The 27,757-nt window shown below is 45.7% G+C and overlaps 1 protein-coding gene across 8 annotated transcripts in view; it reads left to right on the top strand.

Annotated features, from left to right (window-relative positions):
- The window catches only part of SLC9A8 (solute carrier family 9 member A8), a 71,987-nt gene that overhangs the window by 31,586 nt on the left and 12,644 nt on the right, over positions 1 to 27,757 (top strand). For all 8 annotated transcript variants that reach the window (XR_009703574.1, XR_009703573.1, XM_061210184.1 and 5 more), the window contains 7 exons: positions 1,501 to 1,602; positions 2,721 to 2,755; positions 8,407 to 8,550; positions 13,897 to 14,035; positions 15,543 to 15,648; positions 22,991 to 23,107; positions 25,349 to 25,431. Coding sequence is in view for 6 of the 8 variants with exons in the window: in XM_061210184.1 (XP_061066167.1) it covers positions 1,501 to 1,602; positions 2,721 to 2,755; positions 8,407 to 8,550; positions 13,897 to 14,035; positions 15,543 to 15,648; positions 22,991 to 23,107; positions 25,349 to 25,431 (726 nt within the window). In the remaining 2 variants the exon portion in view is untranslated. The remainder of the gene's footprint in view (positions 1 to 1,500; positions 1,603 to 2,720; positions 2,756 to 8,406; positions 8,551 to 13,896; positions 14,036 to 15,542; positions 15,649 to 22,990; positions 23,108 to 25,348; positions 25,432 to 27,757) is intronic.

The following is a 27,757-nucleotide window of genomic DNA, read 5'->3' as shown; positions in this document are numbered from 1 at the left end:
CTGAAGGAGATAGGCTTAATGGGTTGTCAGTGCTGAGCTGAGGGCAGTCTTCTGAAGTGAGCTTTAAAGTATCAGTTCCTGGGAATTCCCTCGTGGTCCAGTGGTTAGAACCTCAGCACTTTTACTGCCGAGGGCCCAGGTTTCAATCCCTGGTCAGGGAACTAAGATCCCACAAGCCGCGTGACGTGGCCAAAAAAAAAAAAAGTATCAGTTCCTGTTGGCTATGGCTCGACAGTTTCTGAGCGAAAAAATGGTTTTCCTTGTCCAGACCCACAATCACGGACCATCAAGTTTCCCTGCCCTTATTCCTAAACAGAGTCCACAGGATTCTAATAAATAGCTTAATTTTTTAAATTTTATGGAAATTTGAAAGATGTTACCATACTGCTTGGACTCAGATATTTTCTCTTAAATGCTGTATAGATGGGAATATATTTTATCTGTCATATTTGATGATACTAATAGAGTGAAATAAAATTGCTTAAAAGATGTGGACTATGAAAAGGAGCTTCTGATAGTATAACCTATTATCCTGACATTCTTTGTAGTAATGTACCTTTTCTTAATTAATTGAAAAATTATAATTATATAAACTTTGGACTTTAATCAGACATGAAACACAGTTAATTCCTTCAGTACCTATTCATGGGGCATCTTGCATCTGACAGGCAGTATGCCAGTGACTGTGTTGTACAAAAGTAGATGTGGTCATTGCCCCCATTGAGCCTGCAGCCTAGTGGGAAAGACAGATACCAAATAATTACATAAATAAATGTAACGTTTCAGCTATGTCAAGTGCTACCAGGGGAGAGTCGCTGTGCATTGAGAGCATAGACTGGGATCTGACTTGGGTAAGGGATCAGAGAAGGCTTCCCTCAGGAAGAGTCCAAATGTCCTGAGATCTTGGGACGATTAAAGTTCACTAAGCGAAGGGGAAGGAAGAGTGGTCCAAGCCCAGGGAGCATGATGTGTTTGAAAAACCAAAAGCTACCAGTGTGACTGGAACCCAGAGAACAAAGGGGAGGTTAGAGGCCTTCGAGGGGTCAAACCATCCAGGCTTTGGTTGGGTTTTAACTGCGTTTTGAGTGGAAGTGGGGGTCAGAGTGTAGGCAGCACAGTCAGATTTATCTTTTGCAGAGATCATTCTGGAAGCACTTGGAGAGCAGAGGGCAAGGGCCAGGGATGGTTGAGACTTGTTAGAAGCTATTGCAGTGGTCCAGGGGAGAGATGATGGCAGTTGGGCAAGGGCGGTGGGGATGGTGATGGAGAGAAGCAGGGAGATGTGAGTGACGCGGGGAACGCAAAAGCCACAGGACTTGGCTCTGCATTGCATGTGGGGGTGAGGGAAGATGCCCAGGTTTCCAGCTTGCCAACCAAGGTGGGTGACGGTGCCCTTTACAGAGAATCAAGCGTGTGAGGAGGGCCAGCTGTGGGGTCCTTGTCTTCACTGAGCAGACCAGCCTTTCTAATCATTCCTCTCATTTCTGTTCTCTCAAACAGGGTAACTTCTTTCAAAATATTGGTTCCATCACCCTATTTGCTGTTTTTGGTACGGCAATTTCCGCTTTTGTAGTAGGTGGAGGAATTTACTTTCTGGGTCAGGTAAGGAAAACATCTTTGAGAAACTTTGAAAAGATTACATTCTTAGAGCTCATGCAGGGAAGTGGGGTAGGGACACCTCATGGGGCCTGGGTTTTACAGTCAAGGTAAATGCTCTCCTGCAAAGAAATCCAGACTCAAGCAAGGCACAGTAAAGGCATGCTGAAGTTGTCTCTCAGTGTCCTCGAGAAGCTTTAGTGTCTGGAATTGAGTGAATCTTTTCCATAATCCCCAAAAGTATTTGATCTTATTTGCAAACCAATATTGTCTTAAGTTGGAATACCTAAAAATAAAGCAGAATATATACCATCAAGATCTTCAAATTATAGCAGTATCAATTCTATTATCAGACTGAATCAAGGTTAAACATTGTTTCTTTAATAAAAATTTGCATTTTAAAAATCAAAGATGATTCTGAATGTCTTCACTCAATTCTAAGCTGTCCTCCTGTAGAATTATTTTCCCTGGATTTTCCACCATTGCTAAACCAATTCCCGGTGTCATCAATTGAGTGTTTTGTACTTTGAATTCAAATTAATTTGAATTAATTTAAACCAGACCTACCTAGGAAGGTAGTATCTGTAGCTTTGCATTATGCACGTCTATGCATGTCACAGTTCTTTTCCAATATGGTCAGTTGCAGAAAGTTTGTCCGCCCTAGTTCTGCAAACGCAGTTTGAGATTCAGGCCTTGGGGTGACTGGCAGGTTTCTCTTACATGTGTCAGATGTGTTTGCTTCTTTTGATGGCTATCGGTAAAAGCGCATTCCATCTGATTTTCACCTTTACTGCTGCCTCGATGGCACCAGAATAAATCTGTCTGTCATGCAACCTTCTTCATTGCTCAGCTTCCAGCATCAAATGGGAATAAACTTTAGAGAAGAAAACTAGTTAATTTGGCTTGCAAGTATTAGTGTTCATTTTCATACTTCCTATGTATGATGATTGAATGCATGCCTAAACTAAAACTTAGGAGTTTTCTGTATTTTTCAAGTGGTTTGGGGACTGAAGATTAATGTCCTTATTAGTTTGTAATAAAGCACTAATGGACATTTTAATCTTCTTGGCTGTTCTCCAGGGGGTTTTTTTTGTGTCTGTGTGTTTGTGTGTTTTATTTTACAGGCTGATGTAATCTCTAAACTCAACATGACAGACAGGTAAACCTTTCATACTGTAACACCCATGTGGCTACTTTTCAGACTGGGCCCAAGTTTTCTCCACATTGATTCCTGGCTGTGGTACTTCTTTATTCTGTCTTTTCGTTTTGCTGACTATTTCTGCTGTAGAATCTATTCTGAATTAATTTGTATCTCTGAAATGAATCAAAACTATATTGAGGAATTTTGAAGATCTCCAGTCAGAGGGTTGCTGATGGAAATGATTTAGTTTCAGCTTTGAAGGGAATAACTCTTGGTTAGTTAACTGCCACCTCACACACACCGCACGCTGCACCATTGTCCTTTTATTATTAAGAATCATCTTCAACTCATTTCTAAGGCTTTGCAATGGCCATAATGAAAAGTTGTCTTCTTGATAGATTGGGGATGGAGTCGGGGGTGAGGTGTGAATCTTTACTCTGGGATTCCCACCAAGGCGGTGGGGATGGGGAGGGGGAAGCAGGTGCTCTGTTGTGGGCATCCTTCTCAGGCTGCAGCTACTCCATTGGGCCCTCAGAGCTGCTGTCTAGGAGCCCAATCCAGAAATTTCCATAATTGGCTTAGCAAGAAGCAACCTAGGAAGCCTAGTGCTAAAAAAGCGCACACACACAGCGTGACCTGGTTTCCCCTCTCTGAGAAGCGCAGTGAGTATGCAGCCTCGCTCTGTGTTTCTCCCCCAGGAGCACTGGGCTCTGTCTTGTGGCTTCGCTGGGGAGCTCGGAAGTGGGGCCCAGTGCGCAGCCCCGGGGTCCCTTTCACTGGGCCAGCCAGAGCTTACAGCCTTCAGCAGCAACTTGGAGATTAGAATCTTGGAGCCCTTTTTGTGAGAAATGTGCCTTTGATAACATCAAGTCCAATCTCATTTTCTCTCCAGGGACATAAATTTCAAAGCCTTTGTTGTAAGATAGTCTTGCTATACAAACAAGTAGCGAAAGTCACATTCCTGTTCCATAAGGAGCATGAAGCTGAGCAGAACTGATGCCCTGCATTTTGTAGGTATTTTGCAACTGAAAAGAAATGCTCAAAACCCAGTGGATGTAAAGGAAGATGTCACAGCATTCGTTCCTTCAACCTGTTTGGGGGCAACTGCTTAGAGATACAAAAAACGCTTGATAAATCCTTGTGAAATTGAATTGAACCGGAGGTTGGGATGTTCAGGAGGAGAGGAATAAAAGAACTGGCCCTTAGACAAGCAGAGTAAGAACCAGGTGGAGTTTCTCTCTGTGGGGCAGACGCTTCCTTTCCTGTTAGAAAGTGACTGTCCCACAGATGGGGGGTGCTCTGGGGGAAATTAGCCAGCGGTCGCAAACCCACGCAGCTGCAGGGCCTGGCAGAACCCTTCACAGAGGGGAGCTGGCCAAGTGTGTGTCTGGAGGTGGTGACAGTGGTGAGCCAGAGAGCCCATCGTCTGAAGGGGACAGCCACCTCTTAGCTCCACCTGCTAATTACCACGTGGGAACATGGGCCCAGGATTGCCAGATACTTAATTGTTTTTTTTCCAAAAGAGGCCAAGTTTCTGGATTTTAATAGGGAATTTTCCTGTTTTAAATGTTGCCAACTTAATCCATTTTTCAAAACACCATGCAGGTCAAACATGAGGCCCATGGACCTCTGCACAGTAGGAAACATAAAAATAACTTTTTTGCACAGAAGGTTTTACTTCATTGGTGTTTCCTCTGGAGAAGCTAATCCACTCATAGATACACCCTAAATTATTTCACCATCCCAGTCCATTTTCCTTTTCTTTTTTTTTTTTTAATTTTTAAATTTTATTTATTTTTGGCTGCGTTGGGTCTTCGTTGCTGCACACAGGCTTTCTCTAGTTGCGGCGAGCGGGGCTTCTCATTGCGGTGGCTTCTCTTGTTGCAGAGCACGGGCTCTAGGTGCATGGGCTTCAGTAGTTGTGGCACGTGCGCTCAGTAGTTGTGGCTCATGGGCTCTAGAGCGCAGGCTCAGTAGTTGTGGTGCAGGGGCTTAGTTGCTCCACGGCCTGTGGGATCTTCCCAGATCAGGGCTCAAACCCGTGTCCCCTGCATTGGCAGGCGGATTCTTAACCACTGCGCCACCAGGGAAGTCCCCCAGTCCGTTTTCTTTTTGTTTTGTTGACGTTGCTGTCTTTTGAGATGATGGAATAAAGAAAACACATTGTTCAGTTGAACTTCTGGCTTCTGGCCTTTTAAAAGACTGGGTCATAAGGTGTGAAGTGGAACAGCTACGGGCAAGATTCAATGACTGCTTATATTCAGACCTCTCCATGATTCAGGCAGTTCATATTTCAGACTTTCCATGTTCACTGTCAGAAACACTGTGCCCCAATTGAGAGTCTCAGCCAAAGCTCAATGTGTTACATAATTTATGCAAAGCACTTCTCCCCCAACTTTTTATTATGGAAATTTCAAACACACAGAAAAGGTGAAGCACTGTACAGTGGACACGCACATGACCACCTAGATTCTACAGTCACTGTTTTCACTGGATTTGCTTTAACCACAGATCTTTCCATCTCTCCATCCCTCTGTCCATTCATCACTCCGTCTTCTAGTTCCTGCTGTTTGATTTTCAGTTCAGGATGCCACAGGAACTATGACAAAGAACATCAGTCAGGCCTCTTTCAGTGCAACTGAAACCCAACACGAACTCGTTTTAGCAAAAAAGAAGTTTGTTGACTCGTAGAACAGAAGTGTCCCCGGAGTGATGGCTTCCTGCATGGCAGCCTCTGGGGGCCTGTGATGTCAGGAACCTCTCCTCTCTCTGTCTTAGCTATTCCCTGGTCGATGTCATCCTCAGTCGCGCTCACCCCACGTGGCAGCACCAATGGCTTTTGGCTCACCATCACCCTCGCCGTCCCCGCCAAAAGGGCCAACCTAATTCCTGGTGTCCTGGTAAAATGCCTGGCGATGGACCTCTGACCAGGCCTGGGTCCCCTGCCTACCCCTAGAGCCCCACGCAATACAGGGATGGAGAGTGGAGGAGGCCTGGCTCCACAAGGGGAAATTGGAGTGCTGTTACCAGAGCTGGTAACACCCACTGGGGCCGTGGGTGCTGTCCACCCTGCGCTTGCTGAAGGATGGAGGGAGGGGCCCGCGAGCCGCGCGGAGTCGTCGCCCAGCACACAACCCGCTGCACACTCCCAGGCTACCACCCTGCTTTGGGATGTACTTCTTTTTTTTTTTTTTTTTTACTTAGGCCTTGCTGCACAGCTTGCGGGATCTCAGTTCCCTGACCAGGGATCGAACCAAGGCCTTGGCAGTGAAAGCGCAGAGTCCTAGCCAATGGACCACCAGGGAAGTCCCCAAGATGTACTTTTTAGACGTTCTTCTTCCTTCGAGGCCTCTGTTATGTTGCTGTGGGTGATGAGAGTGGGAGTAAAAGAAGGAGAGGAGAGAGAGGAATCTCTGTGGGTTGCAGAGCAAGGACCTCAAGGCCAGCTGCCAACAAATCGTGGCCTCCCGGGTTGGCAGCTGTTCGGTGGAGTTACCTTTTCTTCCCTCCCCGATCCCTCCCTCCTGCCTGCCTTCCCCAGATATCTCTGGGCGCTCACAGTGAGGTGAGAGGCAGGTGAAGTCACAGCTCATAATGCACGCGACAAGCTCTGTGAGGACAGGGCAAGTCTGGGAACTGAAGTCTGAGCTGAGGCCGTCTTTGAAGTGAGCAGGCTCTCCTGCAGGAATTCACATTAAGCGAACTCAGGGTGCCACCATGGAAACGAGTATGCCAGATTATCGATTTATGAAGAGAACTGGAACTGGCAGGGCAGCCACGCATCCCTTGCCACCAGCACTCCTCTCCCTGAGCCCGGAGCCAGATGCTCGTGGAAGGCTGCTGGTGACATACGGTGGACAGAGCACGCTCCAGTCCCCAGGCCAGCTAGCTCCTCACCCCTCCCAGACCGCAGGCTTGGTGAGGGCGGCAAGCAGGTGGATGGTCTCTGGCTCACGTCTCTACCCGAGGCTGTCCCGTCGTGGCTCCTTGTGTTGCGGAAGGGGGCAGACCTAACCATTCTGCTGAGCTGGAAGGAAAGCAGTGCCAGGCGAGGCCTTCTGAGGGAACCGACAAGGGCTTGCAAGAACTCTAAGGGGAAGAAGACAAATGGGCTGCGAGAATAATCGTCCTGACTCCTTAGGCGGCCCCCGAGGCCCCGTGGGGTGACCTGGCCCTGCCTCCCTCCCAGACGCCAACATTTCCAGCCACTCGCCCTCCCTGCGCTGCTGCCAGGCTCACTGTTTTGTTTCTCAGGCAACCAAGCTTGCTCCACCTCAGAGGTAGCTTGCTGTGGTCGCTGCCCCCAGGTCTTGGCTTGTCTACCTGCTTCTTGTCAGGTAGACCCTCGTTTAAATAAGCCTCATTTCTTCAGAGAGAAGACCCCCCCCTTTCCTGACCCCCCGATCTAAGTGGGCCCCACCCCCATGCCTCCACACCACCCCGCCATGTTACTCTTTCTCTCATCACCCTGACTTCCTGTGTAACACTCGCCTTTGCTAAATTGGCCTTGGCCTCCGGGTTCTGCTGTATCCAGTGTAGCGGCTAAGAGCACCCACCCTGAGCCAGGAGGCCTGTGTTTGGATCCAGGCTCTGCCACCTCTTAGCTGTCTGACCTTGGGCAAGTTCCTTAACCTCATTGTCCCTCAGTTTTCTCCTATGTAATCAGAGCAATACTAGTACCATTTCATACGGTTGCTTTGTGGATTATTGAGTTACTATCTGTAAAGTGCTCAGAGCGGTGCCTGGCACGTGGTAAGTGCCACATAAATATTTGCTATTATTATAAGCCTTGGGACTTCCCTGGTGGTCCAGTGGTTAAGAATCCACCTTCCAATGCTGGGGACGCAGGTTCGATCCCTGGTCAGGGAACGAAGATCCCACACGCCGTGGGGCAACTCAGCCCTCACCGCAACTACTGAGCCCGCACGCTCTGGAGCCTGCGCGCTGCAGCGAAGATCCTGCATGCCACAACTAAGACCCGACGCAGCCAAATAAATAAATGTTTTTTTTTTAAAAAAAAGCCTTAGTGCTTGAAACATATTAGGCAGTTAATGCCCACTTGTTGGAGGTAGTTAGACCCTCGTGGGTACTGGGGTGAGAGCTGCTGGCCTGGTGGTAGGCAGCACTGGTGTCGCTGTCTGCCTCCCAGGCTGCGCAGCTCCTGAAGCAGGCTGGAGTTGCTGCTGACTTTTGGCACTTTCCTAGATGTTGCAGATCTGAGTGGAGGCTGGCGTCGGTCACAGATGGCACTCCGGTGGCCTGGTGGCAAGGGGCAAAGCAGAGGTCAGACCCAGGAGCACATGGGCCGTTTAGGGGAGGCCCTCCGGGCCACCATAGTTCCAGCTGCTCTGACCAAGAAGGCTGGGATGGCTGTCGTGTTTTTAAGCAAAAGTCTTCCCTCTGACATTGGTCAAAATAAAATCTTGGTATTCTCAGTGGAAAACCAGGCCATTCATAACAACAACTTGTAGAGTGGGACTTTCACTTCTCCACCCACAGTGTCAATTAGCAGGTATTTTAAGTGGAGAAAAAACACCATCTTCTGTAGTTCCTTCAGCTACAGCGTGTACTGTTATGTTATACTACATACAGTCTTTGACTTTAATGTTTTACTGTGTGGACCAGGGGTTAAGCATTACAGAATTACCCCTTCCTTTTCTCTTTGACAGTTTTGCATTTGGCTCCCTAATTTCTGCTGTTGATCCAGTGGCTACTATTGCTATTTTCAATGCACTTCATGTGGACCCGGTGCTCAACATGCTGGTTTTTGGAGAGAGCATCCTCAACGATGCAGTCTCCATTGTCCTGACCAAGTAAGTGTGCTTTCTTCAAGTGACGGAACTAAAGGGCCTTGTATCAGAGGGGCAGATATTTCCATGCAGCTGCGTGTACAGTTGCTTATCCTCTGGGTGATTGGTTCACTGCTTCTCCATCTTTCTGGCCTGACAAGCCTTGATGTGCCCCAGGAATATTGTCAAGGCCCAGGGTGATTAGAGGAGAATCTGCCTTTTAGGATCTACCTTTTAGGATCTACCTTTTAGCAGTGCTTTTAAATTAAACCCAGCTTGGACTTTGCTGGCGGTCCAGTGGTTAAGACTCCATCCACTCTTCCAATGCAGGGGGTGTGGGTTCGATCCCTGGTCGGGGAACTACGATCCCACATGCCATGGGGTGTGGCCTAAATAAATAAATAAAGCCCAGCTTCTCATCAGCATCACCGGGGGTGCTTATTAAATGTAGCATTCCCAGGCGCCACCCTGAGAGCTTCCGATTCAGTAGGTCTGGGGTGAGTCCCCAGATGATGATGGAGCAGCCAGTTGAGGGATCAGTATTTGGGCAGCATTGTTCCAGATGAAAGCATGTGACAGAGGCCCTATTCTCCCACTTGTGAGCTGGTGCACGTCACCTTCATTTTCGCAGCTGTAAGGTACGATAGTGATATTCACAGGCATCCTGCCTTAAGATGCTATTATGTGAAAGCTACTTTGGAAATTGCAGATCTTTTTCAGTTGTTCATTGGTATACTGCCCTTGTTGATAGGATCTGAGAAGTTAAAGATGAGCCATAAAATGTCAAGAAGTCATTGGGAAAAGCAAATGAGTCTAAGTTCATCTCAAATCCGTTTGTCGGATGCGGGGCTATTTCCTTGCACTCTGAGGTTTGTGGTGTTCATGTATGGGCAGGAGACCCAGACAGTTTTACCAAAAAACAAGAAGGTACAGACAGTCAAAGCAGTTGGAGAAAAGAGCCCTGGACAATGTATCAGAGATGAGCTAAGATAATTTTAGGGGCCATTATGTGTTCTGTTAAAGAATAGTTTTTCCATTTTGATTTTGGACTTGTTTCCTTTGTTGTGGGATTCCTTGCAAAGCATAACCACTCTATGGTTTTCTTAAAAGCCTTACTATAGACTATATTCAGCATTCTTATGTTGGAATAAAAGAACATTTTATCGTGGAAAGAGCCCAGGTCTTGGGGTCAGGCTGACCTGGGTTCAAGTCCCAGTGATGGCCACTCATAGCTGTGTGACACCCTGGGTCAGCTCCTTAACCTCTCTGAGCCACAGGTGTCTCAACAGTAAAGTGAGGGTGATAATGCCTCAGCCTAGAATTGGATTTGAGGATTGAGTAGTTAAATATACTATGTGAAAAGCATCTGCCATCGGTTAATGTGAGATCCTTTCCTCTTCTGCTCCTGTCCCCCAGCTATTGTTTGTCCTGTTTTTGTCCTGCTTTTGCAGGAAGAACTTACCAAATGTTGCTTAATTGAAAGAGATGCTCAGCAGACCCTTAAACAAAACAAAAACATATGTATATATTCTAAAATAATACATATGTTCTGCATATAAACTTTAGAAAACTCACAAAGAAAGAAAAGAAAAAAAAATACAAGCATTGTAACTCCCAAGAGATAATTACAGTTAACAATTTGGTAGAAGGTACATGTAATTTATTTAGATGGGTATATACTGTATTGTAACTTTTCCACTGAATGGAGTTGATAAACATCATTTATATTCATAACATCATTTAACTAGTTGCAGAGTATTCTTTCTATGGATTTACTGTGATCTATTTATGGATTTACTGTGATCTATTTGACCAGTTCCCTATTGTTGGCTTTTTCATGTTTCTCTTAGCAAAAATTTCTATAGCTTTATTAGGAAATTATCATATATCATGCTGTAAGAGCTTTTAAAAAATCTGATATTTTTTCTTAAGATCTACTTTGAAAGCGTCTTAGTTTTCTGGTTTTTACCTTTATCTTGTGTCCTGGTTGTGCATTTGAACATTTGTGATAAGGAATTGTGCCTAAATTGGAGGTGACATCATGAGTTATTCTTATACATGAGGAGCTAAACTCAACTGCCTTGCCTCTAATTTATTTTTTTCTTAAATCTGTCAGAAGTAGGATCTTTTCTGAGCTTTCCCAGGTCTCCTTTGCCACAAAAAGGCCAAAGGTTAGGAGATACTTTCTTTTTAAATGAGAAAGGATGGAGTCATTGTAACTAGCCATACATTCTTCCTGGAATACTGCTTTTGAAGGCCGAGTTCACCTATGATGACAGTTTCCAAAACTGAATCAGTGGGCCACATGCATATATGGTTTCCAGCCTTCACCTCCGCTACTTACCGGTACACAGGCTGGGGTAGGAGTCACTGACCTAAGTCTCTGACTCAGATGGGTTGTCCTGTGAGTCCTTAGGCATTTTCAGGTAAAAGCGGGAGATGGGGGAGAAAGGGGATGTGGTAGGACTGCCTTGTTTTTGCAGTATAGGGGGGAGGTGTTGTCAGCTTTCCTTGGTTACAGGGAAGAATCACATCTTGTTTTTCAAAGTGATCTGATGATGATACATTTATCTTTGTAACTGAATATGTGAATGAATTACCCCTTTTTTAATGTTTTCAGTTTCATAAGTGCCAGAAAGCTGAGTATCTTCTGTTTCTTCATTAACCTTAATTAAATTATTTTTAGCTTTGATTTGTTACTATGACAATCTATTCTTACAATAATTGTGGTAGAGGAAACCTTTTGTTCTCTGCAGCTGCAGCTAAAGCTCATGAAATGGATCCTGAAGCAACATTGTCTTTTATTCTTTAAGGTGTGAGAAACATGACCTGAAAAAATAAAATGCACAACATTTCCAGGCTAGAAAGAGTCCGAATTCTACCTTCATTTATCTTGAGTTCAGAAACCACTGGCCTCACCCCTGGGTCTGCTGTTAACCATTGGTGTGACCTCACCCAGTTAGCCAGTTTCTTTAGGCCTCAGTCTCCTTTGCATGAAAAGAAAGCAGTGACACCAGCCAGTGTCCCAGCTGTGGTAATGAAATGAGGTGGGGGCTGGATGCTATGCTCGTGGCCCACGGATCCCTTTGGGACCTAGAGGTGATCTTAGCCTTCAAAAGTACTTTCCCAGTAAGAACCTTGTTGGTTCCCAGCTTTCCCCAAGGTGGGATGTTAACATGGGATCTGCTGGGAAAGAAAGGGAATGGGGCTATTGGGGTGAGTTTAGAAAACTTTTCTGTGAAAAAAGTTGGTTTTCTTTTTTGCAGGACTTCTCAGAACCTTTATTATGTTATATTATGCTGTAAATCACCACAAAAGGCTGAGGTTATCTGACCAAGCCACCCATTTATCACAAATTATCCTGCTTTAAAATTATACCAGTTCATGAAACGCAGATTAATGAAGCTGAACATTACTATTGACAATTCTTTGTTTTGTTTACTGATTCAGCAAAAATTTGTTGAGTATCTTCTGTGTGCTGGGCTCTGCTTAGGCCCTGGACATATGGCAGTGAACAAGGTGGACACAGGCATGGTCCTCATGGAATGATTCACTAGTTCCACGTGCTGTGGAGAAGTCAGGCACCAGGAGAGCCTGTAAATGGGCTGGCCTATGTGAAGGCAGGTGTCCCTGAGGGAGTGTCACTGACCCTGGGTTCTGAGAACAAGCCAGAGTCAGCTGGAGCCCAGGAAGAGTGACATACGACCTACTACGGGGGAGGTGTCAGTGACAGTGGAGCCCAGCCCAAATGAGGAGGAGGTGGGATGGGAGGTGTGGTGGGAGGAGTCAGTCAGGCTCAGAAGGCTGAGCTTCCCCCAGAAAGCAGCAGGAGACTGACGAGGGGTTTTGAACAGGCCAATAACTCGATCAGATGTGCATTTTCAAGGGATCGTTCAGGCCCCTGAGTAGAGAATGGGTTCTCCTAGGAAGAGCAGGATGTATATAGAGAGAGATCCGCGAGGCAGAAGCCCTGAGCTGGAGGATAGTAGGGGAGGGAGGGAGAGAAGTGGATGGATTTGAGAGAAGGTGGAATCAGCAGGAGGAGGATATTGAATGAGAATAACTATTTTAATGGTGTAATGGTTTTACCTTTGGGGATAAAACCAACAGTTGAATTTAATGGCTGCTGACATTTTTCTTTGCTCTGTAGCAGTGAAAGGAAAGTCCTTTCAATTCTTGCTCTTGATGTCTCCTCCCAAATCCCCACTCTGGGCCTTACCCACTGATATTTCTTCTTTAGGAGGCTCCATTCTAGTCTAACTTCATGCCACAGCCTCAGTTTCGGGTTTTATCCCACAGGATCCCCACACCCTGCACTGAAAACACTCCCTGTGACTCCCCAGGGCCTTCAGGATGAAACACCAACTCCTTAGCTTGGTTCATCGAAAGCCTTTCACAGGGCCTGGCCCTGCCTGCTGCTCTTGCCTTACTCTACCACTGTCCTCCCCACCAGCCCCCTCCCCCAACAGCCAGTTCCTGTGTTCTGTCCACAGTCATCTGTGTAATCTCCTGCTCCTAGATATGCTGCTAGTATTTTGGGGCTCCCTACCTCCCCACATGCTCTTCCCTCTGCCTTGGGTGCATTCCCTTATTTCTTCACCTGGTTAACTCTTCTCTATCCTAAATTGAAACCCAGCCCATGTGTCATAAAGAACCTTCCTTGACCCCCACCAGTCTGAGTTAGATGCCCACCGTGTATTTCCTACAGCTCTTTGCTCTTTCCTGAGATGGTCCTAGTTTCCATCTTGTTTTTTTTTTTTCTTTTTTTTTCTTTTTTTTTTTCTTTTTCTTTTTGGCTGTGTTGGGTCTTCGTTGCTGCGTGTGGGCTTTCTCTAGTTGCGGTGAGCGGGGGCTACTCTTCGTTGTGGTGCACGGGCTTCTCATTGCAGTGGCTTCTCTTGTTGCAGAGCACGGGCTCTAGGCGCGTGGGCTTTAGTAGTTGCGGCACGCGGGCTCAGTAGTTGTGACTCACAGGCTCTAGAGCACAGGCTCAGTAGTTGTGGTGCACGGGCTTAGTTGCTCCGCGGCATGTGGGATCTTCCCGGACCAGGGCTCGAACCCGTGTCCCCTGCATTGGCAGGTGGATTCTCAACCACTGCGCCACCAGGGAAGCCCTCCATCTTGTTTTTCTCCCTCATTAGACTATAGAGTTCCCTAAGGGCAGACACCTGCTCTCATCTCTGAACCCCCAGAAACTAACACAGTGCCTGGAACAAAGTAGGTGAACAAATAAGTGTTTGACTAACGGGTTGAATGATGAATGAATGAATGAGAGAATAAGCCAGAAATAAGTTTTGAGTTCTAAGTTAATTTCTAATAACTTTGTCTATAACATTTTAACTTCTTTCTTTTTTTTCTTTTATTTCCTAGCACAGCTGAAGGTTTAACAAGAAAAAATATGTCAGATGTCAGTGGGTGGCAAACATTTTTACAAGCCCTTGGCTACTTCCTCAAAATGTTCTTTGGCTCAGCAGCACTCGGCACTCTCACTGGCTTAATCTCTGCATTAATATCCTTTTAATATGATGAACACACGTGGCTGAGAAGATTATTCCTAATTACATCCATCTCTTGTCATTTTCTCCAGTTCCTTAAGGGGACCAATTTTAGTCTAAAGTCGTGTTTAAGGAGGATTTTTATGCTTAGTTCTGGTTTGAAGAACACTTTAATTTAAACTCAAGGATTTTAAAATTTAACGTGAAATTTAGGATATCGCTTTTCAAAGCTTAAAAAACATGTACACTGTTGAATATCAGATCTGACTTCGGGGTCTTCTCAGTTCCCAGAGTGTGATAACTGCATTCAGATGAATTTCATTTTCTGCTGTCTCACTTTTCACATTAAGAAAATCGGAAATTAATTTCCTTAGAAAAATGTCAAATTGAGAAAATCTCTACGCCACTGAAAGCATTTATCTGGAAGAACCAGAAAAGAGACTTTCAAAGTGAGCTCCATCTAAGTTATTCACACTGATTTTGTGGCTTAACAACCCATAAGCTTTTCCAGCCACAGAAGCCAAGAGACTTGTTAAGGCCGCCGACACCTTTATTGCTGTAGAAAATTTGTCACGTTTAAAACAGGAGCAGGCACCAGACCATTTCTGTGTGAGCGTAAGCCTGCATGCATCTTGGGGAGATGGCCACCTGGCCCTCCTCCGCCAGCAGTTTGTTTCACAGATGGCCGGCCAGGAAAGCCTCTTCTGCCTGAGACAGGCGTGTTTGTCTGCCATCCTGTTGAATTTTCCCTTCAGTCCCTATTTCCAGAAGTCTCAAGGCGCTATTGAGTCAGCTGACAGCTTCTCATATTGTATCAATAAACGGAATGGAAAAGAAAACTTTTTCTAGTTCAGTATTTTCCTCTTTATTTATCTCTTTCTTTAAAAGAGCGGAGGGGCGGGGAGAGCATCTTCTTTAATGAAGCCCCAGTAAATGGGTGCTGTGGGCTCCAGCACAGGCATGTAAACAACATTTGAATACGTGGAAGATTCTCCTTTCACAGGAACATGAGTTTATAAATGTCCAGGAATAGGAGAGAAGGTCCTTCAATGGGGCATTGATCCCCAGGATTCTGGAAACCCCATTAGTGACCTCAGCTGATGTCGTCAGAGGAGTGGAAGAGGGACACGGCCCTGGAAGGGGCCTGGCAGTGTGGGCTGTCCTCAGTCTGTCTGCAGCCCCAGCTCCCCACAGCCCGCCCGCCCCCCCAACCCCGTGGCTCCCAACCCTCCAAGTCAGCATTTCCAAATGAAATGACTTAGGGTGACTTTAGTTTTCCCCTACCGTTTGTCTCAGGAATTTACATCTCTTAGTATTTTGTCAGATTCCCTTCCTTAAAACAAGAGTCTCCCTGCAAAGAAAAAAGTCCATAATGACAAATTTTCACCTGTTACCTTGAGATGTTCCCAAATCTTTGTATCCATTGTTTACCTTCTCTATTTGGAAGGCAGCAGTTTTGTGACTTCTCTAAATCACGCATAAGTGTCCTTTGATTCTTTTTCCTTGACAATTGTCATTTACGTGCTAAAGCATATTGACTTGAGGAAAACGCCTTCCTTGGAGTTCGGCATGATGATCATTTTCGCTTATCTTCCATATGGGCTCGCAGAAGGAATCTCACTCTCAGGTAAGTGACGGAGAGTGTTGAAATGCTGGGGTTGATGGTCTGTTGTCCTGCCTGGTGAAAGGTTATGTCGATTGGGTCACTTTCAATCATAAGAGACAGTCACAACTCAGAAGAGCTTAAGCAATAAAGGGGACTAACTGGCTCTCTACGGATACATCTGAATTTAGACCTGGCTGGATCCAGGAACTCAGTGTTGTCACGGTCACCTTTTCTCTTTACCCGCCATCCTGTAGCAGAGATCAAAACATCTCTTCCAATGTTGCCTCTCTCTCAAAACAAGCCCTCTGAAGGGCCTTCAGTCAAAGGATGGGGTCAGACTGCCCAGGGCAGTCAATCCCTTAGCCTGTCCCTGGGCCCCGGCACCCACTGACCTGCATTCTTCCACTATAGTTTTGCCTTTTCCAGAATATAAATGTCGTATAAAGGGAATCATGTAGTTTTTAGTCTTTTGTGACTTGTTTCTTTCAGTTTTCATAATGTTCTTGAGAGACACCACATTTTTGCTGTATCAGTAGTTTTACATTCTTATTGAGCCAGTTTTTCCATTCACCCTTTGAAGGACATTTGGACTTTTCCAGATTTTGGCTATTAATGTGCATATTTTCATTTATCTTGGATAAATACCTAGGAGTAAGTAAGGTTGCTGGGTCTTACAGTAGGTGTATATTTTGCTTTATCAGAAACTGCCGAGTGTTTTACAGAGTGACTGGGCCATTTGCATTCCCACCAGAATGTATGAGAGAGTTTCAGCTGCTTCACATCCTCATCAACACTTATTTTAATTTTAAAAACTAGCCATTTTGACAGGTCTGTGGCAGTTTGATTTTGATGTGCCTTGGTGTGGTTCTCTTTATATTCCTCTTGGGATTTGTTGAACTTCGTGGGTTTATAGTTTGTGTAAGTTTATGGCTTTTATCAAATGTAGTACGTTTTTATCAGTTTCTTGCAATATTTTTTTCTGTTCCTCCTCTGCTGCTGAGCAGAACTCTCCTTCCCTCAGGTCACTGCCTGGCGTCACACATGGGTTCTCTGTGAGCAGGTCTTGCCAAGGAGGAGGCAGAGAGGACTCTGGCCATTTTCTCTGGAGAACTTTGTAAACCTCGGGGTCTCGTTTGTTTTTAATCCCAAGCCAGTTCTCTTGGATAATTTCATCCCAGTATCTGCCATCCTGTTCCCTCTCTTATCTTTCCTGAATTTTGGCACTTACCACTACCTGTGAGTCATTTGGCTCTAGCCTAGCTATTCTTACCTCTGTTTTTCTAGATCATTCCCCACCCCTTTGAGATGAACACTGAGTACCTGGTGGCAAAGATATATTTCATGCATCCATTTGAAATTCGTGATTAAAACCAGAGAGTGTTTTTCTTGTCTTTTCTTCAGAGAGGCAGTGTTTTCTATTTGTAGGGGTTTTGTTTCCTTAGGGACCTCTGCCGTGCACGCTAATGGGGCCAAAAAGAGCACATGCAAGCCAAGAACACACTTTGCCGGTGGGATGTTTGTCACGCAGGGTTTTCAGAGAAGGGGAGGCTTACCCTGTTACTGTAAGGGTACAAACAGGAAAGGTGACTTTGGTGCTGTCCCCTCCTTCCTCTTTGTGCTCTGCTTTTCCTGACTGTCACAAAGGACTAAGTGGTTACCAGGACCACCAAACAGGACGCTCTCCCTAAGAATCATTTACCTAAATCTGTGTGGCTAGAACACAGCGGTTAAGGGCACCGGACAGACTCGGTTTGAATCCCAACTCCACCTCTCATTAGCTGTGTAACCTCTGAGAGCAGACTTAACCACTCTGAGCTTCCACTTCTTCATATGAAGTAGACATAATAAAAGTGCCACTCTGGGGCTTCCCTAGTGGCGCAGTGGTTGAGAATCTGCCTGCCAATGCAGGGCACACGGGTTCGATCCCTGATCTGGGAAGATCCCACATGCCGCGGAGCAACTAAGCCCGTGCGCCACAACTACTGAGCCTGTGCTCTAGAGCCCGCGAGCCACAACTACTGAGCCCACGTGCCACAACTACTGAAAGCTACACACCTAGAGCCCGTGCTCCGCAAAAAGAGAAGCCACCACAATGAGAAACCTGCGCACTGCAATGAAGAGTAGCCCCCGCTCGCCGCAACTAGAGGAAGCCCGCGTGCAGCAACGAAGACCCAAAGCAGGAAAAATTAATTAATTAATTAATTAAATTTTAAAAAGAAAAAGAAAAACCTCCTTTCACTCATCCATTCAGTAAATATTTATTTAATGCCTACCCTGTGCCGAGAACACTCCTTGGTTTCAGAGGTACAGTAATAAGACAAGATCAGATTTCTGCCTGCAGAAGCAAGATAATAAGCAAGTAAGCAAACACATAGGGTAATTGCAGGTAGTAAGAAGCGATGTGAGGGCTTCCCTGGTGGCGCAGTGGTTGAGAATCTGCCTGCCAATGCAGGGGACACGGGTTCGAGCCCTGGTCCGGGAAGATCCCACATGCCGCGGAGCAACTAGGCCCGTGAGCCACAACTACGGAGCCTGCGCGTCTGGAGCCTGTGCTCCGCAACAGGAGAGGCCACGATAGTGAGAGGCCCGCGCACCGCGATGAGAAGTGGCACCCGCTCGCTGCAACTGGAGAAAGCCCTCGCACAGAAACGAAGACCCAACACAGCCAAAAATAAATAAGTTAATTAATTAATTTTTTAAAAAAAAAGTGATGTGAAAAAAAGAAATCAGAGTAACGTGATGGAGTGTCACGGGGGCAGGAACATTATGAGGTAGGGGGTCAGGAAGATGTCCTCAAAGGGGTGGCACTGGGGCTAAGACCTGTGTGGTGACAAGGAGCCAGCACTGGAGGCTCTGGGGAGGGAGCGATTGGCAGCGGGAGCAGCAGGTGCCGAGAGTCCCAGATAGACCTGAGGGAGCTTGGCTTGCTCCAGGAAGAGCAGGAAGATAGCGTGGCTGAAACAGAGGGGCAAGGACCCCGTCCCGCAGGGCTCTGTAGGCCTGGGAAGGAGTTGGCATTCTGTTACACATGCAAAGCCAAGTGTTGGAGGACTTTTTAAAAATCACTGTGCCAGTAATATGTGTCATATCTGTAATATGATACTATTTATTACTTTTTAAAAATAAATTTATTTATTTTTTATTTCTCTTTTTGGCTGCATTGGGTCTTCGCTGCTGCACGCGGCTTTCTCTACTTGCGGCAAGCGGGGGCTACCCTTCGCCGCGGTGTGCGGGCCCCTCATTGCGGTGGCCTCCCTTGCTGCGGAGCTTGGGCTCTAGGCGCGCGGGCCTCAGCAGTTGTGGCTCTCGGGCTCTAGAGCGCAGGCTCCGTAGTTGTGGCACACGGGCCCAGTCATTCTGCGGCATCCCGGACCAGGGCTCGAACCCGTGTCCCCTGCACTGCGCCACCAGGGAAGACCCTGTTTATTACTTTTTTAAAGACAGATAAACTTTATAATGGCATAGTAAAAGAGCTGGCAATCTGCATGTTGAACTGTTAATAGTAGTTACCTCTCGGCAGGCGGTGTGAATGGAGAGTCTTGTTTTATGCTTTACCTCTGAGTTCAGATGTTTTATAGCAAAATATGTTCCTTATTGGGTAATTAACAAAGAAAACTGACTATGGCCTGACTCAGCCTTCAAGAAGTACATCGTGTTTTACCCACAGTAAAGTTCAGTGCAATAGAAATTGTACACAATACCCTTTCAACTCCTGCCTTTTGGATTTGAATCTCTTTATTCCTTAATTACATTTGAAACAATGGATTTAACTGAGACTAGAAATGGATTTCCTCCCTCCTCCCTCCCTCTCTTCTCTTCCTGCCTTCCTTCTAAGAGGCTGACCGTTTGCTGCACTGCTGTCTACTTCCTTAAATGATTTTGCCTTCTGAAAGAAGTAAATATATCAGGATTCTTCATTCCAGGGCATGTTTTAAATCCCCAGGCCTTTTATCTCCAGCAGCGAGCCTGCTGGACCGGTTTCCCCTTCAGTGTCTTTGCAGCCTATGCCGCGGGCAGCTGCAGTGGGTGAGGGTCGTCTGGGTGGTAAAGTCACCTGGGCTTAGGGAGGGCACGTAGGGCAGACATTTAAGCTGTCCCTGCGGCTTTTGTACCCACTGCTGACCCTGACTCTTTCCTTTAACCCCCGGGATTTGAGAGTTCCCCCGACCCCAGACTAGACTGGCATGAAGGTCGTGGCTGGCTGGTCACTCTTTTGTTGGCCAGAGGGCCCGTTTCTATATGGTCCAAATTCAGCCCCCAAATGGGATTTGTTTATCTCTACAGAAAATGTTTAAACATTTGAATTAGTTGCTGTCGTTAAAAGTCAGAAGATTTCTGGGAATTCCCTGGCGGTCCAGTGGTTAGGACTCGCTGCTTTCACTGCCAGGGGCCCGGGGTTCGATCCCTGGCCAGCGAACTAAAATCCAGCGAGCTGTGCGGCACGGCCAAAAAAAACAAAAAGTTGGAAGATTTCCCACAAGAAACAGATTTCTGGAGTTTCTCAAAAACCAGAAGGAAGACTGGTCAGCACTAGGCCCCCATCCACAGGGCTGCCATCAGCCCTTTATAGATGGGCTTGTGCCTTCTTTGCCCATGTGCCACTCACCCACTTATTGATTTTATCTTTATTTTTATTGTCTGGCCCCTGAGGAGTTTGGGTTTCCAACCCCTGGCCTGTAGTGCACCAGACTAAAGCGGCCAGCCAGACCCCTTCTGCCTTGAGCCTGTCTCCTTGTTTCCTGTGGAGGAAGGCTTGCTGGCGCTCTGGCAGTGGCCTCTCCTGACGCTCAGTCCCACGAGAAGTTCCACGTTTCACTGTCAGAGCTGACTTCCCAGAACCTTTGGCTTTCTGGAGTGGCTGTTCAATGCCGGGACTCCCGTGGGCTATGACGACCTCGTTCTGTGGGCAGAATGATGACGTGGGCGGAAGGCCACTCCTGTCACAACTTAAGCGGTTGTGATTCACAGCTTAAGTGGTTCAGTCTCCTCTGGGGTTGACTTTCCCTTCAGGGTAAGAACTCCAAAGCCTCAGCTTTGCAGTGAATTGATAACCCTTCTTGAAGCAGGCTGGCGAAACAAAGCCCTTTGAGAGCCCAGAAGCCAGAGCCGTCTCTAGCACTGGACTGCACAGAAGGCAGAGAGAGGCTTAGGAGCAAGTCCATAGAGACTGAAGTGTGCTGTGCCGCGTGCTCCTCCCCCAACCTCCACGGTTCTGGTCTCTCCCTCTGTTTCACCTCATGTTCCGTCTATGTGGCGTCTGTGGTCTAGGTGCAGAGTCAGGAAGGAGAAGCCCTCGGGTGGTCGCCTGCAGGAACTTACTGAGAAGAGCAGATGAATTGAGGGGACAGCAGAGGTGTTGTTATCGTGTGTTTTATCTAGCGGAGCAGAGGCTCAGAACGACTCGTGACTTCCAGAGTCTTCTCACTGCTCTAAAGTAGCAAGTAAAGAAGTCTCCTGCCCTCTCCTTTCCCTTCTCCAGGCTCGTCAGGTGTGGCTCGTGGGCAGCGTTGCTGGAATTTCCCTGTCTGGCCTCCTTTTTGGGAAAAATGAAAGAGCAAAGGAATTTGCTGTTTCCCAAGAGGGCTAGGAGATAACACGTTCCAGCTACTGCTATCTCTCCGGCCAGCCAATACCTGTTGGGCACCACAAAGAGCAGGCTTTTCCTCTGTTTTGTAAGGTATTGTTTACGCAGCAAGCTTAGCAGTTGAAATGTCTCCAGCGCAATTCTGTGTTTTTCAGTCATTTTGTTTTCTGCCAAAACAAACTTTATTGCACCAAAAAGAAAAAAAAAAAACTTCATTTATGTACAGTCAGATATAAAGACATCTCTTTGACTCCTGTGCATATATTTCCTCAACTCAAGATTAGGGTGTAAAAGTCAGGCTAGTACACCAGACATGCTCTGCCCATGGCAGGACCAAGGAGAGGATTGTCACTTGAAAGTGGGAACACTTAAATGGATGACAGGTAACACTGGACCAACAGACCAAGGGCGTTCTTCCAAGCCTTGTACCAGCTCTGGGAAATGGAAGAGGGAAATTGGAAGCAGGGCCCCCTTTTGAGTCTCCTTGTGAAGAGACCCAGCCTTCAGGTATCAAAGCTAAACTTCTGTCCCCCAAGCGCACTTCCTGTCTAGTTCCTTTGCTTCTGCCCTCCCAAGTAGGACATTCTCCTTTGCTTCACTCTTTTTTTTTTTTTTTTTTATGGCTGTGTTGGGTCTTCGTTTCTGTGCGAGGGCTTTCTCTAGTTGTGGCAAGCGGGGGCCACTCTTCATCGCGGTGTGCGGGCCTCTCACTATCGCGGCCTCTCTTGTTGCGGAGCACGGGCTCCAGACGCGCAGGCTCAGTAATTATGGCTCACGGGCCCAGTTGCTCCGCGGCATGTGGGATCCTCCCAGACCAGGGCCCGAACCCGTGTCCCCTGCATTGGCAGGCAGACTCTCAACCACTGCGCCACCAGGGAAGCCCTGCTTCACTCATTTTTAAATGGAAAGTTAGCCAGTAATCTGTTTCTACAAAATGGCAGAAGTGAGTTAAATTTTTGCTTATAAAGTTTGACTTGGAATTCATGTATCTTGGCAGCTTGTTTAATGGCTTTGTAAAAATCTCAGCTTCCTTACATGAAATAAAGACCTCTTTGCTGCTGCCTCGCCAGGGAGACACTGAGAGGAAACCCATGGAAGTGGCTTCAGCAGTGATTAGGGGCAGTGGACGAAAGTTGAAACTCAAATCCTGAGTACACAACAAAGTTGTAGACTCTCTCATGGTGACCTTTAAAGAAAAGACATCACTTTTTTTTTAATAACACATCTCTCTTTTCATATTATAAGGTTAATTCATGGCGATTAGGGGAAAATTCAAAATTAAAGTATGACAAAGTAAATAAAACTCCACCCATTCTCCATACCCAGATTCTTATGTTCCCTTTCTGCCCCAAGAGTGGTTCACCTGCCCCTCTTATATCCATGAATGACATGGATATAGTGACGGCTCACACCTGTTCTGCCCTGGTCTTGTGAAGGGCACTTTACAGGGCTTCTCTGCATTACCCTCCTAACATTTCCATGAGCGTGGGTGCTATTAGTCCCACTGTACAGTTGAGAAAACTGAGGCTTGGTGAGGGGAAGAAACTTGGCCCAAGGTCACCCAGCCGGTAATGAAGCTGCCAGAGAGACGGGCCCTTAGCAGTTCTCTGCAGCCTCCGGGAGGCCTCAGGTATTATTTTCCCATCCTTTTTCTTAAAACACCTAATACTATAGGCTCCAGGGACTTGTAGGAAGTGTGAGGCATTATTGCCTATCACATGGAAGGTGCTTTTCTGTTCTGTTCATGTCTGTGCACTTTGCCCCTTTGTCCCTCTCTAGGCATTATGGCCATCCTGTTCTCAGGCATCGTGATGTCTCACTACACACACCATAACCTGTCCCCAGTCACCCAGATCCTCATGCAGCAAACCCTCCGGACCGTGGCCTTCTTGTGCGGTGAGTTCTGCCTCTGTGTGGTCCCACGTGGGCCTACCCAGAGCTCCTTGTTCTTCCTCAGCCTGTTCCAGGAGTCCGTTGAGATTTTCCCTGACAGAGGAGGCCGCAGAATTCCTCAGAGCCAGATACTACACTCCCTTAGCTTTTGTTTGTTACTCTGGCTTTCACATTCCATAAAGTAAGCCTAATACCTTAAAAATGGAACTTTCGATGCCTATAATTTTAAGACCAAAAAATAATGAGAACTGCTAATAACGAACATTTGAGACTCATGTATTTGCAATATATGAAAGTGACATTTCTAAAAAATGTGTTCCTTGGAACTGATATTGATGAGAATTAAGTGAAAAAAGACTCCATAGTCAAAAAACAGTTTGGGAAATCCTGGGGTAAATAAAGTTTAACAAGTTTCTTAACTTGTGAGACTTTTCCGCCAACGTGCATTGTGAATTTCTAAGAGAGAGACAGAGTGACAGCATTTTCCAAACTTGTCCACAGGATCCTTTGTTCACAAGAGCATCTTGAAGGACGTGTCTCAGGCAAATCCTGAATTAGAGGTGTCACCGTTGGCCTGGGCCACACCGTGATGACTGTTTCTCTTAAGCAGTTTCAGTTATGCATCACAGTCTGATGAACCCATCATGTACCTGCCCCTAGTTTACACCTGGGAGTGAAGGAACCACTCTCACACTGTCCCTTTACGCCGGCCCCCAAGTGGCTGTGCTCTGCCTGTCATCATCAGCACCTCCCCTGGCATTTCTGTGGGCTGTCTCATTTCGAAGCACCAGTTCCACACTGTCACGTGCTGGGAGTCGGGGGCAAGCTGTGCAGAGACTTCATTCCACAAACAGGGAGTCTCAGGTCACATGACCTGAGCACCGTCTCATGGCTAAGAAGTGCGTCTGGAAGCGGTCTGTCTCTTCCTGGCCCAGTGGGTATTGTTTCCACAGCACCCTTCTCAGAAAGTCATGGCGGAAGACACGCTCACCATAAGGAAATGTAAAGCAAAACATCCATCAAATTCTATTTTGTACCCATCAGATTTTAAGTTTGGTGATTCCCCACTTCTGGCACAAACGTATAGAAAATAGGCCCTGTTGATGGGCATATACATTGATGCCATCTTTTTTGGAGAGTCATTTGCAGCATCAGTCTGAATTTAAAAGGCACATACTCTTTGACCCAGCGATTCTACCATCAGGAATTTAGTCTGTGCACAGGGATGTTTGTTGTTGCTTTTTCAATATCAGAAATAGAAACAGTCTAAATACCCATCAAGGATTCATTAAATTAACCGTGACGTATCCACATAATAGTATTCATGCCACCAGGGAAAAGCATTACATAGATCTGAATGTGTTCTAAATAAGCTGATTTCGAAAGATGACAAAAATATTTGATAAAAACATTCAAGGAGTAGAAGGGTAAGTATACTGTCCAGCTTGTGGACTTATTCTAAAAGGATACACATTTGAAGAAAAAAAACATTGCTGAAATGTTTTAAAACAGCCGTGATGTTTTATGATGCTCAACTTTTAAAATAGTGTCTTTGTCTCCCTGGCTGTACGGTTATTCTGGAGGATGTCACAGTCTAAGCGGGGAGCCTAGTGCTAGGAATTTCTAAGGTGCTTTTTCTTAGGATACACAAGTGACTGCTTGTACAGCAAGAGTAAATGTCAGACTCTCTTTGACTTGTGGAGTGGAGCCAAGAGTTGAAATGTATTTCTTCCTGCAAATCCTGCAGGGTGTAAGCCTTCTTCTAAACTTTGTGGCAACATTAAATATGTGAAGTCAGTCATTTGGCTTTGTCCGCTCTGGCAAGGAAGTTAACAAAGGGCCCTTTCACACTAGTCACATGGCGTCTGCAGTCATTTGCTCTGAATTTTTGCCACTTTGCCGCAGTTGGGATCCTTGCTAATCGCAGTGTTCAGCAAATGGACAGATTCATATATTTATCATCGTCCCCGGGTGGGAGAGTGTTTATTTGCATGGGTATTTGACAGCTGGCTTATTAAATTAGGAGATTCTGAATAGCAAGCACTTGTTGCTTATGTGATAGAAAAGAATGAGAGAATCAAAGGACAAGTTTGCCAAGGTACTGGTTGCAGGATTTTCCAGAAAATAAGCAAAGTGGTATACTGGATTCTGATTAACTTCTGAATGTTTGCTTGCATAACAATCCCGTGCTGTATTGGAAGAAAATAGTTGAGGCTGAATAATCCATTCTTTGGTTTGTTTCAGAAACATGTGTGTTTGCATTTCTTGGCCTGTCCATTTTTAGTTTCCCTCACAAGTTTGAAATTTCCTTTGTCATCTGGTGCATAGTAAGTATTTTCCTTGTTTTTTATTTAACTACTTATTTGTAGATCGATAACCACGTATTCTGGATTCATTTATGTAACTGTTAACTGGTCAAAGTCAACAGCTACATAGACAACCTTCTGTTTAAAGTTTCTTTTTGTTAAAAATCCATGAACATACAATAAATGGGAAGGGATGGAATTAAGTAAATAAATATCCCTAGAAAAGAATTTTTGCTTGGTTTTAATTTTAAGTGGCCTTGAATTGTTATAGTCTTCTTTAAAAATTACCATTTTTTTCAGGACTTCCCTGGCAGTCCAGTGGTTAAGACTTCCGAGCTTCCACTGCAGGGGGCACAGGTTTGATCCCTGGTCAGCAGGGAACTAAGATCCTGCAGGCTGCACGGCGCAGCCATTAAAAAAAAAAAAAAATTACCAGTTTTTAACGTTAGGTAGTAAAAGCAGATTTCAGAATTGAATGTGTAATTGATCATAACCATGTAAAAACAGCATGCATAGAAAAAAGAAAATATGTAAGAAAATGCAGCCAAATGTTCACAGTGGTTGTAGAACTGGGGATGATTTCTTTTTCTTTTCTACTTTTTCTGGATGATTATAATGAATATACCTAATTCTTGCTGTGGTTTCCTTCAAATGTGTCCATTTATAAGCATGACCTTGGACACTTGTTCAAGGTAAAGATTACGAGGCCCTTACCTCCTTTGGAGATTCATCTGGAGGAATCATCATCCCAGGTGATTCTTAACCATTGAGAAGATTTGGGAAACAGTGTTGTAATTGGACGAGAGAGGGTTGGTGGCAGTAGGAGACAAATTAAAATGTACCTTTAAAAAAGGAAAATAGAAGTTTAATCATTTGCATTCAAATCAGATCTTGGGAATGGAATAGGAGAAAAATAAATGTTTAAGCATTTAAAACAAAGGTCCAACTCCCTCAGGCTTCTGATCAAAGTGACGGGAATGGCTAACATCTGGGCATTTAGCCTGGTGTTGCCAGGTCCCTCGTCTGTGTCCCTCCTGTGTCTCTGTCCCGTCAGTGTGAACCCATTTCCCGTAGGTCCTCCTGCTGATTTATACTCCTGTCCCTAATTTGATCTGTTTGTTGTCTTTTTAGATCCTCTATTAATTTAAGGCACTTACAAAGCACACCTTGTTGAGTTACCATAATTCATCTTGAGTCAACTTTTATTACCAGCTCCACTTAACAAAACACAGCTATTGAGAGGCAGGCTTTTTCTTTTAAATCACTGTCACCTACCATGTGCAAACCAGTGAGGCCTACCTATTTGGCATATGGGGAACCTGAGGCAGAGAAGATAAGGAACCCTAAAGAAAAAGGTGTTTCTCCTTGCAATCTGGGTGCTTCTACCTTAGTCGGCACAAGCTCATTGCTTTTGTCACTGTTATGTGTCCTCCAAACTCAGGTTTTAGGACAAGAAAACAGCAGCAAAAGTCTTTTATAGAAAGTATAGTAGCCTTTAATGTGGTCACTGGGTGAAAGGGGCCACATTTGGTCAACGCTGAAACACACATGTGGGAATGGAGGATTAGATTTCAGTGGGTGAAACAGGGAGGTGGCGATCTCAGCCATGAGCTGGGAGGGAAAGAAAAATGAGGCGATGCCTGGGGTGGTGACTCACTTTCCCCTGAGCAACTGGTCAGTCTGGCCCTGGCACTCCTAGAGACGGCCTGTGCCGTTCAGATGGATTACCTTAGACTCACCCAGTGGTCAAGGGCATGGGCTCTGGGGACTGAGCCAGGTTTGGGACTTGGCTCCACCACTTCCTGCCTGGGTCAGCTTAGACCAGTTACTTAATACTTAACCTCTCGCTGTCTCAGTTTACTTGTCTCTAAAATAGAGACAGTAATACCTACCTCATAAGACCTTTGGAAGGATGTAAATTGAACAAGATAATGCATATAAAATGATTAGAGCATTGTCTGGCATATAAATGTTAGATGATTGTGGGTAATTATTAACTTGACCTTCCAAGGCACAACAGTCCAAAGCACACTCAATTCATGCTGGTTAAAAGAATAAACTTAGAGCCTTAGAATGTATATATATATATTATTCTGTTCAAGTTAGTTATGGTGAGAAACAAGATGAAGAAAATGGAAGTAAATTAATAAGTAGTTCTAAGAAGCCACTTAGATAAGATTTAGACTTTACATAAAGCTATATTTTGTTAAAATCGACATGCCTTTGGAGATGGCTAGGAACCAAAAGCCATGGCAAGCAACTGGCTAGACAGGGTGTATGTGACCTCCTGTTAGAACCCACCTGTGCATTCCTCTTGCTCAGGGAGCAGCATTTACGGACATAGGTA

Source organism: Eubalaena glacialis, chromosome 13, assembly GCF_028564815.1.
Source record: "Eubalaena glacialis isolate mEubGla1 chromosome 13, mEubGla1.1.hap2.+ XY, whole genome shotgun sequence".
NCBI classification, from domain to species: Eukaryota; Metazoa; Chordata; class Mammalia; order Artiodactyla; family Balaenidae; genus Eubalaena; species Eubalaena glacialis.
The sequence above is the reverse complement of the archived record's forward strand: the minus strand, read 5'-3'. Positions and strand labels throughout refer to the sequence as shown.